The sequence below is a fragment of the Temnothorax americanus genome, unplaced genomic scaffold (assembly GCF_048541705.1).
Source record: "Temnothorax americanus isolate GAGA-0224 unplaced genomic scaffold, ASM4854170v1 Scaffold132, whole genome shotgun sequence".
NCBI classification, from domain to species: domain Eukaryota; kingdom Metazoa; phylum Arthropoda; class Insecta; order Hymenoptera; family Formicidae; genus Temnothorax; species Temnothorax americanus.
Genome location: NW_027509267.1, coordinates 73,842 through 90,000, shown reverse-complemented (window position 1 = coordinate 90,000; position 16,159 = coordinate 73,842). Strand labels below are relative to the sequence as shown.

General features: G+C 48.9%; 3 protein-coding genes across 3 annotated transcripts; all 3 read right to left on the bottom strand.

Moving 5' to 3' along the window:
• Positions 1-7,555: 7,555 nt before the first annotated feature.
• LOC143894231 (uncharacterized) lies at positions 7,556-9,433 on the bottom strand. Its single transcript, XM_077400373.1, has one exon. It carries the CDS (start codon positions 9,431-9,433, stop codon positions 7,556-7,558), a length of 1,878 nt encoding a protein of 625 aa, XP_077256499.1.
• LOC143894230 (uncharacterized) lies at positions 9,433-10,383 on the bottom strand. The gene has a single exon (XM_077400372.1). The coding sequence runs from the start codon at positions 10,381-10,383 to the stop codon at positions 9,433-9,435; it is 951 nt and encodes a 316-aa protein (XP_077256498.1).
• Positions 10,384-10,576: 193 nt separating this feature from the next.
• Positions 10,577-11,125, bottom strand: LOC143894229 (uncharacterized). The gene has a single exon (XM_077400371.1). It carries the CDS (start codon positions 11,123-11,125, stop codon positions 10,577-10,579), a length of 549 nt encoding a protein of 182 aa, XP_077256497.1.
• Between the last annotated feature and the right edge of the window lie 5,034 nt (positions 11,126-16,159).

The following is a 16,159-nucleotide window of genomic DNA, read 5'->3' as shown; positions in this document are numbered from 1 at the left end:
ATTGTCGGTAATTTGGACGGCTTTAGCATCCCCTTAAGTATAGTCTTAAGGCGTCATCAGCTAATCAGAAAGCCATATTAGCATCTTAAGACATCACTTCCTCTATGAGGAAGCCAAGTGCAAATTTCTAATTTGCACCATTTTTTTACTGGCAATTGTTCATCTCCTTCCCCTTCCTTCTTTTTCTCTCTCTTCTTTTAAATCAATTTGTATATGCGTATGGGGGAAATGCTTGAAATATCATATCGTCTTTATATCTCCTATTACAATCTTGACATATAGTTTGTAAAATATTAATATCATTGCAAAAAAGTTTTTTATTAAAGAGCTGATGCAGCGAGAGCTCGACCTCATGCGAAGAGAGAACGAAATATTACGAGTTACCCTCCGTCCTGACACACCAGTCGCGACATCGAAGGTTTCTTTAAAGTCAATAAGTGATTATTTATGTGAGTTTAACGGAACGGAAAATACATTTCAAGTGTGGGAAAAGGAAATCAGGAAGCTGCGTGCTATGTACGACTTAGACGACAATTCCGCCAAGCTTTTGATCGGTGCTAAAGTCAAAGGCAAAGCTGCGACCTGGTTACACTCTAAAGCCGAATACGTTGAGATGGATGTAGACAGTTTATTAGATGAAATGAAAAAGATGTTTGACCACAGGCCAGGTAGGCTCCTGCAAAGACGTAAATTCGAAGAAAGAAAATGGAAGGTCGGCGAGCATTACAGGGAATATTATCATGACAAGATTATTCTCGGTAACCAGTTGTCTCTTGAGGAGGATGAGTTTGTAGAATTATGTAATCGATGTCATCCCAGACGTACGGTTACGGGATTAGGCCAGAATGCAACAGTTCTCTTCACTCGAACTTCTATTTGGAGCATTCGAGAACATTACGTTGCACAGTGATGTTAAGAAGAATACCTCCCCCCTTTCAACGAGGTCAAAACTTATGACTGAACGAAAAGAGGCGCCAAGTTTCCAGTCGGTAAAATGTTACAACTGCAACTTGGAGGGGCATTTAGCTGGATCGTGCCCGAAGCCTAAACGAGAAAAAGGTTCCTGTTTTCATTGCGGTAAAATGGGTCACCATTTTAAGGAGTGTCCCGCGACGGAAAAAGAGTCGAAATCTGAAGGCGGTAGTACAACAGCGTTGGTGGAGACACCAGCGGAGCGAGAGTACATGGAGATCAACGCTATTAGTCAGGAGGAACCGAGCCCTCAGCCAAAGGAACCATTGACTAAGCCGACGAGAAATTATTGCGTCTTATTAGCTAAGGAAACCGAAGAGCCGTATTATATAAAAGGGTTGGAGAGTACGTATTTAAATTCATTTAATAATGTAGAGTTAATTCGCGATAAGACTGAAACTAGCTATGGAGGCATAAATAAGTCACCGTTGTGTATTCTTGGGTACATTACGCCTAGAGTTCGATTACATTTAATACCTAATCATACATTCCTTTTAAGATTTGTAGTCGTTCCAGATTCTACTATGACATATGACGCTTTGTTGGACCGCGAATTTATAAGTATGTCTTTTTTTTTTACTTGTGGGAATTAACAGTTACTTTTGATCAAGCTTTGCAGATGTCGTATGGCGAACCAATGAGCGATATACTAAATATTGAGGCTATAGAACACACTAGTCCATTGGATATCGTTTCCGATAATTTGGATTCGTCACTTTCCTACGAGGTCAAGGAAAAACTATTTGAGTTATTGAGAACTTATATTCACCCTGCGGAGGAGGCTAAAAATATCCCATGGAAATTCGAGATACAGTTAACGGACGCGAGTAAGCCGTTTTATTTCACGCCTAGACGACTTTCATGGAGCGAACGAGCCGAAGTAAGGAACATTGTAGATGGTTTGCTGCAGAGGGGACTTATTAGGCCTAGCAATTCTAACTTTTGCAGTCCGATCGTTCTCGTCAAGAAAAAAGACGGCAAGCATCGAATGTGCGTTGATTATCGAGCTCTGAATAAGATTACGATAAAAGACAGATATCCTATCCCATTGGTGGAAGATCAAATTGATCAATTGTCCGGTAAATTATATTTTACTACTCTCGACTTGAAAGATGGATTCCATCATATTCCAATTGCTGAAAACTCGATCAAGTTTACTTCGTTTGTTACTCCGGATGGCCAGTATGAGTATATAATGCTACCTTTCGGATTGACCAATGCCCCTGCAGCATTCCAAAGATGCCTTAATTAATTGTTTGAGCGGTTACTTAAATTAAGAAAAATACAGTTATATTTAGATGATATTATGATCGCAACAGTTACGATTGACGATAATTTAGAAATTCTTAAGGAAGTCTTGTGTTTGTTGGCGCAGAACGGCCTGGAATTAAATCTTAGCAAGTGTAAATTTTTGAAGCAAGAAACAGAATATCTTGGATATAACATTTCTGGAAATGGTGTTACGTTGAATAAATCTAATGTAGAAGCTGTACAAAGGTTTTGGACGCCGAGAACTGTAAATCAAGTACAAGGATTCTTAGGTCTGACTAGCTATTTCTGTAAATTTATAGCAAATTATGCACAGATTGCGAAACCTTTGTATGATCTCACAAAAAAGGATGTACCCTTCATATTTGGCGAAAGGGAATTGTGTGCATTTGAGACGTTACAAGAGAAATTGACTAGTCGTCCACTATTAGCTTTATACAATCATACGGCACCTACTGAACTACATACGGACGCTAGCTCTTACGGATATGGTGCTGTATTACTGCAACAGCAACAGGACGGTCACATGCATCCCGTTATGTACTTTAGCCGACGCACGACGGCTGCTGAGAGTCGCTATCACAGTTTTGAACTTGAGACTTTGGCTATAGTTTACGCCCTTGAAAGATTTAGAGTATACTTGCAAGGCATACCCTTTGTAGTGGTGATGGACTGCAGCGCCGTCCAATTAGCTTTACGAAAAAAAGATATTAATCCACGTATCAGTAGATGGTGTATGATTTTGCAGAATTATAATTATAAGATTGAGCATCGTACGGCGGATCGTATGCGACACGTCGATGCGTTGAGTCGCAATGTTTTGATAATCGAACCACTCTCTTTTGATCAGATCTTAGTATATAAACAATTGCAAGACCCGTTAATCAGAAAAATTCATGAAGAATTGGAGACTCGAGAAAGTGATAAGTTCAAACTGCGAAACGGCGTTGTATATCGGAAACGCGATGGCGAAATCTTTTTCTATGTGCCTGAGACGATGACGAATGATGTGATACGAACATGTCTTGATGAAGTAGGCCACGTTGGCCTGAAAAAACGATTGATTTAATTAACAAAACATATTGGTTTCCGGGGATGCAAGCGCGTGTGAAGGATTACATTTCTAATTGCGTCAAGTGTTTAACGTATTCGGTACCAACTGGAAAAGTCGAAGGTAAACTTTATATTTACGAAAAGGGTACTAGACCATTCGAGACACTTATCATTACGTACACGTTGATCATTACAGACCACTTGAGAAAGCGGGATTCGGGTGTAAGCACATTTTTATTGTAATCGACGCTTTCACGAAATATACCGTGCTATATCCTGTTAAGTCAACTACAACAAAAGAAGTAATTGCTTGTCTTAAAAAGTACTTTCATCATTTTGGCACATGTCGCCGTATCGTCTCAGATCGCGGTAGTTCTTTGATGTCCGACGAATTAGCCCGTTATCTGTCGCAACTGAATGTTGAGCATGTTAAGATAGCCACTGCTAGTCCCCGAGGCAACGGACAAGTAGAGCGGGTTAACAAATTCCTAAGTTTCCATTCTGTCTAAGTTATCATCCGAAAATACATGGACTAATTTTATTTCTAAAAGTCAATTCTCTTTTAATAACACGTTACATAAGGCTATAGATACCACTCCTAGTTTATTATTATTTGGTAATGAACAATATGGTCTTACGGACGATGATTTTAGGGAATATTTCCGTGCAACTCAAGATTTAGATGTAAGCCGAAACGACCTTAGGAAAAAAGCTATTGTAAAAAACCGTGCAATGCAAGAATATAATAAGCGGATATATGATGCGAAACATAAAGAACCAAACGCGTATAAAGTTGGTGATTATGTAATGGTGAAAAATGTTATCACTACATCTGGCATTAACCAAAAATTAACTCCTAAATACAAAGGACCTTATGTTGTAGAATCGGTATTAGACCGTGATAGATATATGTAATCAAGGACATAGAAGGGTTTCAATTGACCCAGCGACCTTTTACTGGCGTATTCAGGCCAGATCGATTAAAGCCATGGATCAAACGAATAGAGAGTCAAGACGAATGTGAGCATGATTCGGATGATGAGCATGGTCGGGACGAACATATTGTCAGGATGCCCGAACTGTAAGAGACGCGAGATGGGGTGACGGCGGTGGTGGCGCAGTAATCGACCGTCGACTGTTACACACCGCGAGTATTTTTCCAGATTTGTCCTGGCGCGTGAGAGGACAAGTTAGTCAGTCGTGCATTTTTTAAGAAGCCACGCATTTGAGAAGTTATCCTAAGTCGTTTTTATGCATTACGGTTTGAGAAGTTATGTATTACGCGAAGTTATGTATTACGAGAAGTTATGTATTACGCGAAGTTATGTATTACGAAAAGTTATGTATTACGCGAATTTATGTATTACGTGAAAATACGTTTCTTTTAAGTTACGAGTCAGACCGTTGTGTTGTGGTATCCATGTATATTGAGAAAATACACGTATTAAGCAAACGTGGCCGGTTCGACCCATCCTTTACCCTTACACAATCATGACACTTTTTACGCTTTTTACACTATACACGTTGTATATTATTCTACTAAGCATCAAGGTCGAACCACAATTGGTTCTAGATTAGAGTTAAGTTACTTTATAATTATGTGCATGTTTTTCTATTATTTGTGCCCAAAGGCAGTTCAGAGGGCCAATAGTGTCCATCAGAGTTAATTCTACAGTCATTTATAATTTTATAATTATTTTGACAGTTCCGGCAGAATGTCGCATCACGACAGTCAATGGAAAGCGTTCCAGCCAATTTTACATCGATTGATTAGGTTTTCAGTTAATTTACTAATTTTAGATAGTTTAGTAACAGCGAGAGCCAATAGGAACGATTCCTGGCTAATTCATATGATTTTGCATTATTTCAGATTATTTTACGATGTTGTAAGGCCTTCAGCCAATTAGAGCACTTTGTGCGATTTCTTTAGATAAGCGCGTTAAACCGACCAATGAGAAGCGAGCTCGGCTAAGAAAAGCGAGATTCGATAATGTTAAGAATATTTGAAGGATCAAGGGAAAAGCGAGAGCATTGGGCGATGTCGCGCGCGAGCGCGGTCCTTAAAGTGAAAGTTCTGGCGCGTCCACGCGCGACCATCGTGATCGGCACGATCTTCCCAAACCACCGCCCAGTGATCTTGCCTTCACTAAATCGCAAACACGAAAACGCGCACGCGTTTCCTTAATGTTCATGTATCAACGTCACATCGTGGATCGACGGGATTCGTCCGTCTTGAGTTTGAAACCCTCGTCAAGCTGTTGGGTCGGGAGGAAGGGCGATTGCGATCGATCCTCGATCTCTTTACTTGTCGAACCGTGCGACAAAGCGGTCGAACTGAACTCTCGTCCTGAGTTATCGCGCTCACTGTTTGATTTTACTACCGCACGCTGAGCACTCGAGCAAGGGCTGCATCACGCTAAATCTCGGCTTAGAGAGAGCACAGAACGCACTCCAGCCATTCGCCCTGCTATTTTTGTAATTACACGCTATTTTTGTAATTAAAGTGAAAGTGCAATCAAATTCCGGTGTTGATTTACTTGCACGAGATCCACTCCTCAGCGAAGAATATTTTTACGCCTCGCGCCCTTGTCAGGGCGGTGCCGGTAAATCGTGCTGACCCTGAGGTCTCCTCAGGATCGTACGAAACACTCTGGTCCTTCGAGCCGGATCAAGGTGATACAAGTCACGAGTTCGAAGAGTGATTCACTCAGCAGCGAAACAACATAAGTGAGCAACTGCTGGAGAGACAGTACCAGCGATTGCGAGCGGTGAATCGGGCGTTTGAAAACTACAAGAAGTTGGGAAAAAACAACCTCACGGCAGCGAAAATTCGCAGCAGAATCACGACATTGAAGGAAACCTGGGTAGATATCCACGGTGGACACTTCGCGCTCATGGCCGCGATCCCCGGTGCCGAGCGAACAACCCATGATTACTTCAACCAACACCAATATGAGACACACGAGGAGAAGTACCAGCGAGCGCTCGACTATATGAACGAGAATCTGGAGGAGCTGGAACCTGTAAGTCCGAGCCATTCATTCAGTTCCGGAGTGCAGTCACCAACAATGCCGTCGCCCGCGTTCTCGTTGTCTCATCTTCCGCCAATTTAGCTTCCGCCGTTCGACGGTAATTACGGGGAGTGGGAGAGCTTCCGCGATCGGTTCACCTCGCTAATTATTGAAAATCGCAACCTTTAAAATTTTTCTCGAATGCACTTCTTAACGTCTTGCCTGAAGGATCGCGCGTTAGAATGCGTTAAAAATATCAAAGTAACTGCCGAAAATTTTGAGATTGTACACATGTTGTCGTTACTGAGCATTCCGGGTGCTCGGGGGGGTGTCAATCGCCACGGATTTGCGATCAGTCAATGAGATTTTGTGGTTTGAAGGACCAGAGGGGCAGTCCCCTCACAATTTTAATTAGGCGAATAAAGCGAAAAGGCAAGCAAAAAAGCGACTCACAGTATTGTCGCCCGATGTTCTCGTGGTGGCCTCGTGGCGTCCGGTCCTCCTGGTGATGATGGAGAGCGGAAAGCGTGCAGCAGGCTAGGATGTGCAGACACTCACGTGCCGCAGCAGGCAGGCAGGCAAAACATGCAATACGGGCAAGCAGGCGATGATATAGCAGGCATATATACAAGAGGCAAGCACGCAAGGTTCGAGCTTAACGTAACGACTTGTCGAACTCCGAAAGTGCGAGTCCACTTGATCAACTCCGAACCGTGCGAGAGCAAAACGGGTGTGTTCTCGAGTCCACGTTTGAACAGCGAATCCTCCCACGGTACTTTTCGGCTCGCGCACCTGCGAATTGCAGCCGGAGCGAGTACTCATGGTTCCAAATAATTGCGGGCCACCCGTGAGCGGGCAGCACGAGACGGGTGAGTCGCGCGAGTGTTGCTATCTGTCGCGATCCGCCAACGTCTCGCGCGAGTCACAAAATACGATTTTGTACGTTGATTGTACGCGCAACTTATCAACTAATATGTACAACAATTACGAATAAAACGGATATCTAATATATACAAGCGAGCGCCAAACATGCCGCCCACCAAAATACAATGCTTTGTATTTTTTCTTTGTTTTACTCGGAATCCGCGGCCCGTGGTGTGCTCGTCGGCAAGGGGCATAGTTTCACCAAGGGACGCAAGATTGAGCCGTCCGCCACCCGAACTGTAGCGACACGCGGGACACTATCGATACCGAGATGTAGCGTTTTTACACGGCCGCGTTTCCAGCGCAACGAGGACGCGTTATCGTCCCTAATAAGTACCAACGAGCCCACGGTGAGTGGGTTGGCAGAGATCCACCATTTGGGACGCTGCTGTAAAGTATGGAGATACTCCTTGTGCCAGCGCTTCCAGAAATCCTGGTGCATCCGCTGTACCAGCTGCCACCGGCCTAAGCGACTCGTCGCCAGCGGAGTCAGGTCGGGCGAAGGGACGGCCACGAGAGGCTCCATAGTCAAGAAATGTCCGGGAGACAGGACTTCCAAATCCAAGGGATCGGTGCTCAGCGGACAGAGGGGTCAAGAGTTCAGGACGGACTCTATCTGGGTGAGGACCGTCGTGAACTCCTCCAACGAAAGAGTTTGATCTCTCTATGTGTCCCTGCAGGACCTGGCGGACGTACGCGAGCAGATTCGCGAGAAGTAACGCAGCGCAGAGCTCTAAACTGGGGAGGGAAATAGCGCGCAACGGAGCTACCTTAGATTTCGCACAAAGTATCGCGACCCCGGTCTCCGCCGGAGCGACCGTATGCAAGTACACGACAGCCCCATATCCCTGCTCGCTCGCATCGCAAAAGCCATGCAATTCGTGCCGAACGTTCGCGCCCGAGGAAAAGGTGTGGGGTATTCGCAGGGGAGCCAACGCGGCAAACTCTGATTTATATCGTTCCCACTGACGGCGAACATCTGATGGGGGTTCATCGTCCCACTCGAGCTTCAAGATCCACAACCGTTGGATCAATCGTTTTGAGGTAAAAGTCAACGGCGCCAAGAATCCTAATGGATCAAATATGCGTGCTACCTCCGACAGTATCGTTCGCTTAGTGCATCCTCGCGTCAGAGGGTTTAGCTGAAACCCGAAACTGTCTGACTGCGAGTGCCAACGAAGACCCAGAACCTTAAGCGCTTGATCGTCGGCCGATTCGAAGGAAAGCGTCCTCGGACTACAGATTTCCGGATCGAGGCCACCCAACGCGGCGAGGTGGCTACTCGCCCACTTCCGCAACTCAAATCCAGCACTCCAAAAGAGCTCGAGCAATTGATCGCGGAGCGCAACAGCTCTCTCGACGGTGCGGACACTGACGACGACGTCGTCCACGTAGAGAGACTCGATCAGCGCCGCGTACACCAACGGGTACTTACTCCGATTGTCGTGAGCCAATCTGAGCAAGCAATAAATCGCCAGAAACGGAAAGGCCGTGGTACCGAAAGTGACCGTCGTGAGTATGTAGTCGAGGATCGGTTCCGATTCCGAAAAGCGCCAGACGATGCGCTGATAATTGCGATGCTCCGGGTGGATCCAGATCTGCCGGAACATTTGCTTTACGTCCGCGGTAATGGCCACGGGCTCCGCGCGAAAGAGAAATAGAACCGCGACTATGTCGGGCTGCAATTTCGGGCCACTGAGCAAGGTATCGTTTAAGGATAGCCCGTTCGGGCATTTCGACGAAGCATCGAAAACTACGCGAAGTTTTGTGGTCGCGCTGTCCAGCTTGTAAACCCCGTGATGGGGCAAATAGTACACGCGACCGTCCGCTGGAAAAGGGTCACTCGCCAGTTCCATGTGGCCGCTATCTAAATAGTCCTGCATAAACGCGTTATAGCCCTCTCGAAACTCCCCATTAGATTTGAAACGTCGCTCGAGTACACGCAGTCGATTGACGGCTACCGGTCGCGAATCTACGAACGTAGGGGGGTCCGAGATGAAAGGATATGAGACAACGAAGCGACCCGAATGGTTGCGATAGGTGGTTTGATCGAATATCTCCCTGCAACGCCGATCCTGTTCGGAGCAAGGGATGGATTCGGGAACCTCCTCCAATTTCCAGAACTGCCCCACCGCGGCGTCAATCGACTCGATAGTGGTGGCGAAGGAGTGCACGGATTGCACGTGAAGTGAAGGAGAGACCATCACGACCCAGCCGAATGCTGTGTTAAAGGCGTCCGGTTCCCCGATTTACCGGTACGCCGACCGTCGCGTAACACGGACACAAAGGATTCCGCCTTCAGCAGAATGTCGATGGAGCCGGGCAAATAAAATTCCGGATCTGCGAGGGACAGCTCTCGCAGGTGATCCCACGGTTTGGAATCGACACGGCTACCGGGCAACGGCGAGGTGATGCGAGGAAGCACGGTGACTTCCACCGGAAATCGAATGTCGGGCTCATTTCGCACCCGGATTACGAATGAGGTGAGGCCCCTCTTAGTGGCGGTCTTCGTTTCGCCAACGCCCATCACCGTCGCACGATGCCTTGCCCTAGCGAAGCCGCCCCGTTGAAGGCAACTTTCCGTGACGAAATTCGCCTGACTCGCGCTATCGAGCAATATACGAACCGGGAAGGCGCTGCCGTGAGCGTCGAGCGCCTCCGCACGAACCGTCGAGAGCAGGACTACGCGATTCGCAATGCTCGCCATGGAGACGATCGGTTTATCGCCCGTATCCACCGGAGCCGCGAGGCTGTCCACGACTGGAGTGACCGCTGCGGCGGTCTCGAGCGATGGGACGCCGGCCTGCCCGAAGTGGAGGAGCGAGTGATGCTTCGCCTGACAATGCCGGCAGGTAAACGGGCTAGAGCAATTCCTCAAGGTATGTCCCGCGCGGAGGCAGTTTAGACAGAGTCCCGATTCGCGAGCAAAATTGTGCCGTTCCCGGACCGAGAGCTGCAGGAAAATGGGGCACTTAGCCAGCAAATGCTGCTCCGTACATTTAGGGCACGCGGCGTTTTGGACGACGAGCAAAGTGGTCGACGTAGCCCTCCTTTTACTCGGCAGTGCCGAAGAGCTTGACGCGGACGCGAAAACCGTGCAGTATCCCGCTAGAAATCTCGTTAATTGATCATACCGCGGCGATTCCACGGTCATGTGGACCGCTTCGAACTTTTCTCGGAGCGTGGAAGTGAGCTTTTCGAGTAAATGATTAAGCAGCATAAAGTTCTACGCGTCGACCGGATAATCCAGCATACTCAGAGCGCGCATGTTTTCGGTGAATACGTAACGCGCGGAGGGATTCGGCGGAATCCGCAACCAACGGTTTGGCGTGTACGAACGAACGCCATCAGTACTGCGTCGCTAATTTGCGCCTATTCTGGTAGCGCTCCCGAAGCGCATCATACGCGATCTCGTAATTTTCCGCGGTCAATGGCAGGTTTCTCACCACGCCAAGAGCCTCCCCCGATAGTGAGGCCAACAAGTATTGATATTTTTCGATCGCGGACACACTGCGATTTTCGTGGATCGCCCGGTTATACAGCGCGATAAACGACGGCCATTTGTCAAGATCGCCGTTGAATTGAGGAAGGGCGATCTTCGGTAATTTAATCGCGGAGTGATGCGCCGGCGGCGCGCCTTGCGCGGATTCGTCGGTCTCTCTCGCGGGAACGAAGCTTTCGTAACGCCCTATTACCGCGAACCGCATTGTGTCAAAGTCATTACGTATCACGTCTTCTTGAGCGAATTCTTCATCCGTGGCGTCTTGGATTATTTGGAGGTGGGCCTCTTCAAAATTCTGAACTAATTGCGCTACCGCCGGATACCGAACAAGGAAGGTAGGCCTCATGGCCACGTTGTCTACCCCGAGCATCGAATATTGATGCACTTCCTGCATGCGCCGAATGCACAGCTCGCGGCGCCGCGCGCTGCTGCCTCGAGTCATCTCGAAATTGGAATACAAGATGTACTTGTCTCAAATTGAGGGCCGTTCGTGAACGCACGACGCAATCCGTGTTATGCTCGTCAGCCGGTAGCGAAAATATGTACACAACGATACACAACGCACAAACGAAGCAACGAGTTCGAAAGTCGAGAGAATTCAGGGGGTGGCAGCCAGTACAGCAAACGCAAGAAGTATGTCTCGCTCCGGAATGCGGAGACCAAACAAGCAGTACAATGAGCGAAAGCCGCGCCGCTCGCCGAGGTCGAGGGGGGGGGCGGACGACTCGAGCTCGAAAACGAAGATTGATGGCGATGAAGGTTCACGAATAGTCGATCGCCTTTCGCAATTAAATTTTCAAATGCAAATCCGCGATGATTATGCTGCGATTAGCTCAAGAGATCGGAGTAATGGCGTGCGCGCGAAACAACGAATACGCGGATATATTCGCCGCGACGTGCCGATGCGACGCGCGGACAAGATATACCACGCGAAAGGCACACCGATTATCCGATTTCAATGTCCCGATGGACCGCGAGATCAATGTTCGGTTAATGAACCAAAACGAGATGGTCGAGTGATAGCACGCGCGCAAGCAATTATCTTTACGCGGATATCTTTGTCGCAACGTGCCGAGTGCGACGAAGGACGAGAGATATCACGCAAGGCAAGGGGGCACGCGCCGATCACACGATGCAAGAAAATTCGAATAATGGCCCGCACGCAAGCGAGACCACAATAACGCACGCCGATTAGTCGAATGCAATGACAAATGCTTATGCGAAATTCCGATGAATCGCGCGAAAGGTCGGCGGAAGCTTCTAGACGCGAGAAAGAAAAATCCGGCTCGAAGGACCAATGCTCGGGGGGGGGGGAGGTGTCAATCGCCCCGGATTTGCGATCGGTCAATGAGATTTCGTGGTTCAAAGGACCAGAGGGGCAGTCCCCTCACAATTTTAATTAAGCAAATAAAGCGAAAAGGCAAGCGAAAAAGCGATTCACCGTATCGTCGCCCGATGTTCTCGTGGTGGCCTCGTGGCGTCCGGTCCTCCCGGTGGTGATGGAGAGCGGAAAGCGTGCAGCAGGCTAGGATGTGCAGGCACTCAAGTGCCGCAGCAGGCAGGCAGGCAAAACGTGCAATACGGGCAAGCAGGCGATATAGCAGGCACATGTACAAGAGGCAAGCACGCAAGGCTCGAGCTTAACGTGACGACTTGTCGAGCTCCGAAAGTGCGAGTCCACTCGATCAACTCCGAACCGTGCGAGAGCAAAACGGGTGTGTTCTCGAGTCCACGTTTGAACAGCGAATCCTCCCACGGTACTCTTCGGCTCGCGCACCTGCGAATTGCGGCCGGAGCGAGTACTCATGGTTCCAAATAATTGCGGGCCACCCGTGGGCGGGCAGCACGAGTCGGGTGAGTCGCGCGAGTGTTGCTATCTGTCGCGATCCGCCAACGTCTCGCGCGAGTCACAAAATACGATTTTGTACGTTGATTGTACGCGCAACTTATCAACTTATATGTACAACAATTACGAATGACACGGACATCTAATATATACAGGCGAGCGCCGAACACCGGGAGTCACGCGAGAATCCGCGCACGAGCTGCAAATTGTTCGTGATAAAATGAATACCGCTATCGCTGCGTTGAGAAATTTAAATCGCACACCCGACGAACTCTGGAATGACATGCTTGTCTGTTTCTGTTCTCAGAAGCTCGACGCCGGTAGGGGAGAGTTGGATATTACCGCGCGGTTGACAATTCCGCGCCATTGTTTAACTCAATAACTATTTGTATTACGCGCCTACAATGATGTTAATATCATAGGGTAAAAAGGCCTTGACACACAAATCGACGGAAGACGTAAGACGTAAATCGTAACCGTAATACGTGAGCGCCATCAGTAGCTAGAGAATATACATTCCTGCCCCAGGGATCTCGGGTTGCGGTTAGCGGGGTCGGGGGGGGGCTTCGCTGCCGCGGGGGGACCGCCGTAAGCGGTGGGCGAGGGGGTCGAGGGACGGTGTAAAGGGTCACCGGTGGGGGGGCTATGCGGGGGGAAGCGAAAACTGGGCGAGAGGGGGAGCGCGACGCGGGGGGAACACTTTACGTAAAGTTAGGTGTGGCAGGGCTGCCAACGGTGGTGATTTTCCGATGTACCTCGTTAGCGATTGGCTACTTACTTTTTCCCTACATCTTTTTTCCCCATTTTTACGGTGAAAATCGCGAGTCGTCCTCCCGCGAGGGGGAGCGTCGATCGCGCGCTTCTTCGTCCCAACGGGACGGACGCGGTTTTCCGATGTACAACGTTGACGATTGGCTACGCGGACGCGGTTTTCCGATGTACGACGTTGGCGATTGGCTGCGTACTTTTTTTCTACTTTTATCGCTGACGTATAAAAGTGGTGGTTTTTCCGATGTACGACGTTAGCGATTGGCTGCTTATTATTTTTGTTTTTTTCCGATGTATCGAGAGAGAGAGACGATACCGCTCTCTTCGTTCATCCCCCCGAACCGTACGTTTCGCTAATAATATTTTTTATCGCGCGTCCGAACTCGCGTTCAAGGTCGCTGTCGACGTCGCGTCCTCCTTTTGTTTTTTTTCTAGAGCGACGCTGCGAGCGGTCGTCGTGTCCTCCCGCGAGGGGGAGCGTCGATCGCGCGCTTCTTCGTCCCGACGACGGGCCGGACGCGGTTTTCCGACGTATCGAGAGAGATCGAGAGAGAGAGATCGAGAGAGAGAGACGATACCGCTCTCCTCGTTCACCCCGAACCGTTACGTTTCGCTAATAATATTTTTTTATCGCGCGTCCGAACTCGCGTTCAAGGTCGCTGTCGACGTTGCATCCTCCTTTTTGTTTTTTCTTTTTTCGAGCGACGCTGCGAGCGGTCGTCGTGTCCTCCCGCGAGGGGGAGCGTCGATCGCGCTTTTTCGTCCCGACGGGCCGGACGCGGTTTTCTGATGTATCGAGAGAGACCGAGAGAGACGATACCGCTCTCTCTTCGTTCACCCGAACCGTACGTTTCGCGAATAATATTTTTTATCGCGCGTCCGAATTCGCGTTCAAGGTCGCTGTCGACGACACATCCTCCTTTTGTTTTTCTCGAACGACGCGGCGAGCAATTGTCGTTTTTTCCGGGGAAAGAGTTTATCTCTGGGTATGGAAAACCAACGTTGAGATAACGAACGCGTATATAAAATGAGTTTTGCTCGCGACGGCGCGGCATACGGTGACGCGGATTGACAAATGTATCGTGAGAGAGCGGTGCGAACCGATCGGAACGGGGAATAAAGTTGTTTTTTAATGCGGTACGAGCGACGAGTACGTAGAACTTTGCAAAAACCGGTGTTTAATTATAAAATTAGAAAAACCGACCGAAACGTCGTTATCGTCAAACGCATGTGCGTTGGTGGTGGTGAAGGAGAACGCGCGATGGAATCTGGCGACTCATCATTTGCGGAGAGAGATCGGAGCGCGAACTGCGCGCAAGCGCGCGTGGATAGAGACGACGATGGTAAATTGCCGCTCAAATATCATCATTATTATCAGACGGTGTTCGGAGGAGAGAAGCTACGTAGGATTTACACCTGTGGGTCTTGTCGTCTTTTCGATCGAGTGAAATTCTGTGTTCCCGAGGGTGAAAGGCCCTTCTGGATAACATGCAGAAAGAGTGCGACGAATTGCTCGCCGCGGACGTCCGCGACGCGGACGGATATCGCGCGTGGAGACGACGATGCGACGAGTGTCTCCAGCTCCTGCGGGAGAGCTGTCGAGTCGGACGCTCCGGAGGGCGAGGCAACACCGGAGCCGTGACCGCTCTGGTGGCTCGAATAGCGCGACTGGAAGGTTCGAGGGAGGATCTGCGTCGGCGATTCGAACGCGCCGTGGGTGCCGGTTTGGACGGTGAGGGTGCAGGTAGCAGCAGCGTCAGCGAAGGATTTTCGTGGGTCGAGATCGATACGGCGTTCCGAAGTCGCGTGCTCACAGGCGTTGCGACGAACTCGACGTACATCGAACCCGCGCGATTTCTCGAGGATGCGAAGGGCACCGTGCTCGAAAAAGTGCAGGAAAATTTGAACAAACACACGTGTTTGAAGGTAAATGTCATGTTCAATGGAATTCGTAGCGAACGATAAGATCGATATGAAGAGTATCGTTACGCGGAACGAACAGCTCCTCCAAGCGTCCAATTTGAGCGAGTGGTACGATATGCGCGTGCGCGACGCAATTCTAGCAGGGTTGGACGAATTTCAGGAACGCGACAGCGGATGGGCGTTGTCTAAAATACTGAACCTAACGGTGAACGTGAACAAGTGTAATCCCATGCGCGTGGGATGTTGGATGGAAATACCGCGAGGTATAAGACTTAAAAAGGCGGTGGTAAACGTGCGATCGGAGAAGGACACGTGTTTCGCACGCGCGGTGGTCGCGGCTCTGTATCCCGCCGAGCGGCACGCGGAACGATGCGTCTCGTATCCCGATTACGCGACGGTGCTGAATCTCGACGGGATAAACTTCCCCATAGATCTGAAACACATCGGAAAGTTCGAACGTCAGAATGACGTATCGATCAATGTGTTCACCACTCGGAAAGAGATTGGAAAGAAAGATAAGTACGCCGACGACAACGCGATCGTGCCTCTGCGGTTAACCGACGATAAGAGGGATAGACACGTAAATCTCCTATATCTGCGCGATACGTTGCGTGGCGTCGTCAACGGGGGTCATTTCGCCTGGATAAAGAATCTATCGCGATTGGTGAATTCACAATTGACCGTGCGCCGCTGCGCGAAGCACGTTTGCGATCGGTAAGTAAAAAAACTGAAGAACAAGGGAACGGAGAGAGATGTTATTTAATATATGGCGTTACTTCGCAGATGCCTACACTATTTCTATACGCGCGAAAAGTTGGCCGCTCACAGCGTCGACTGCGGTCGAATGAACGACTGCGCCATCGTTCTTCCAAACGAGGACAATAAGTGGCT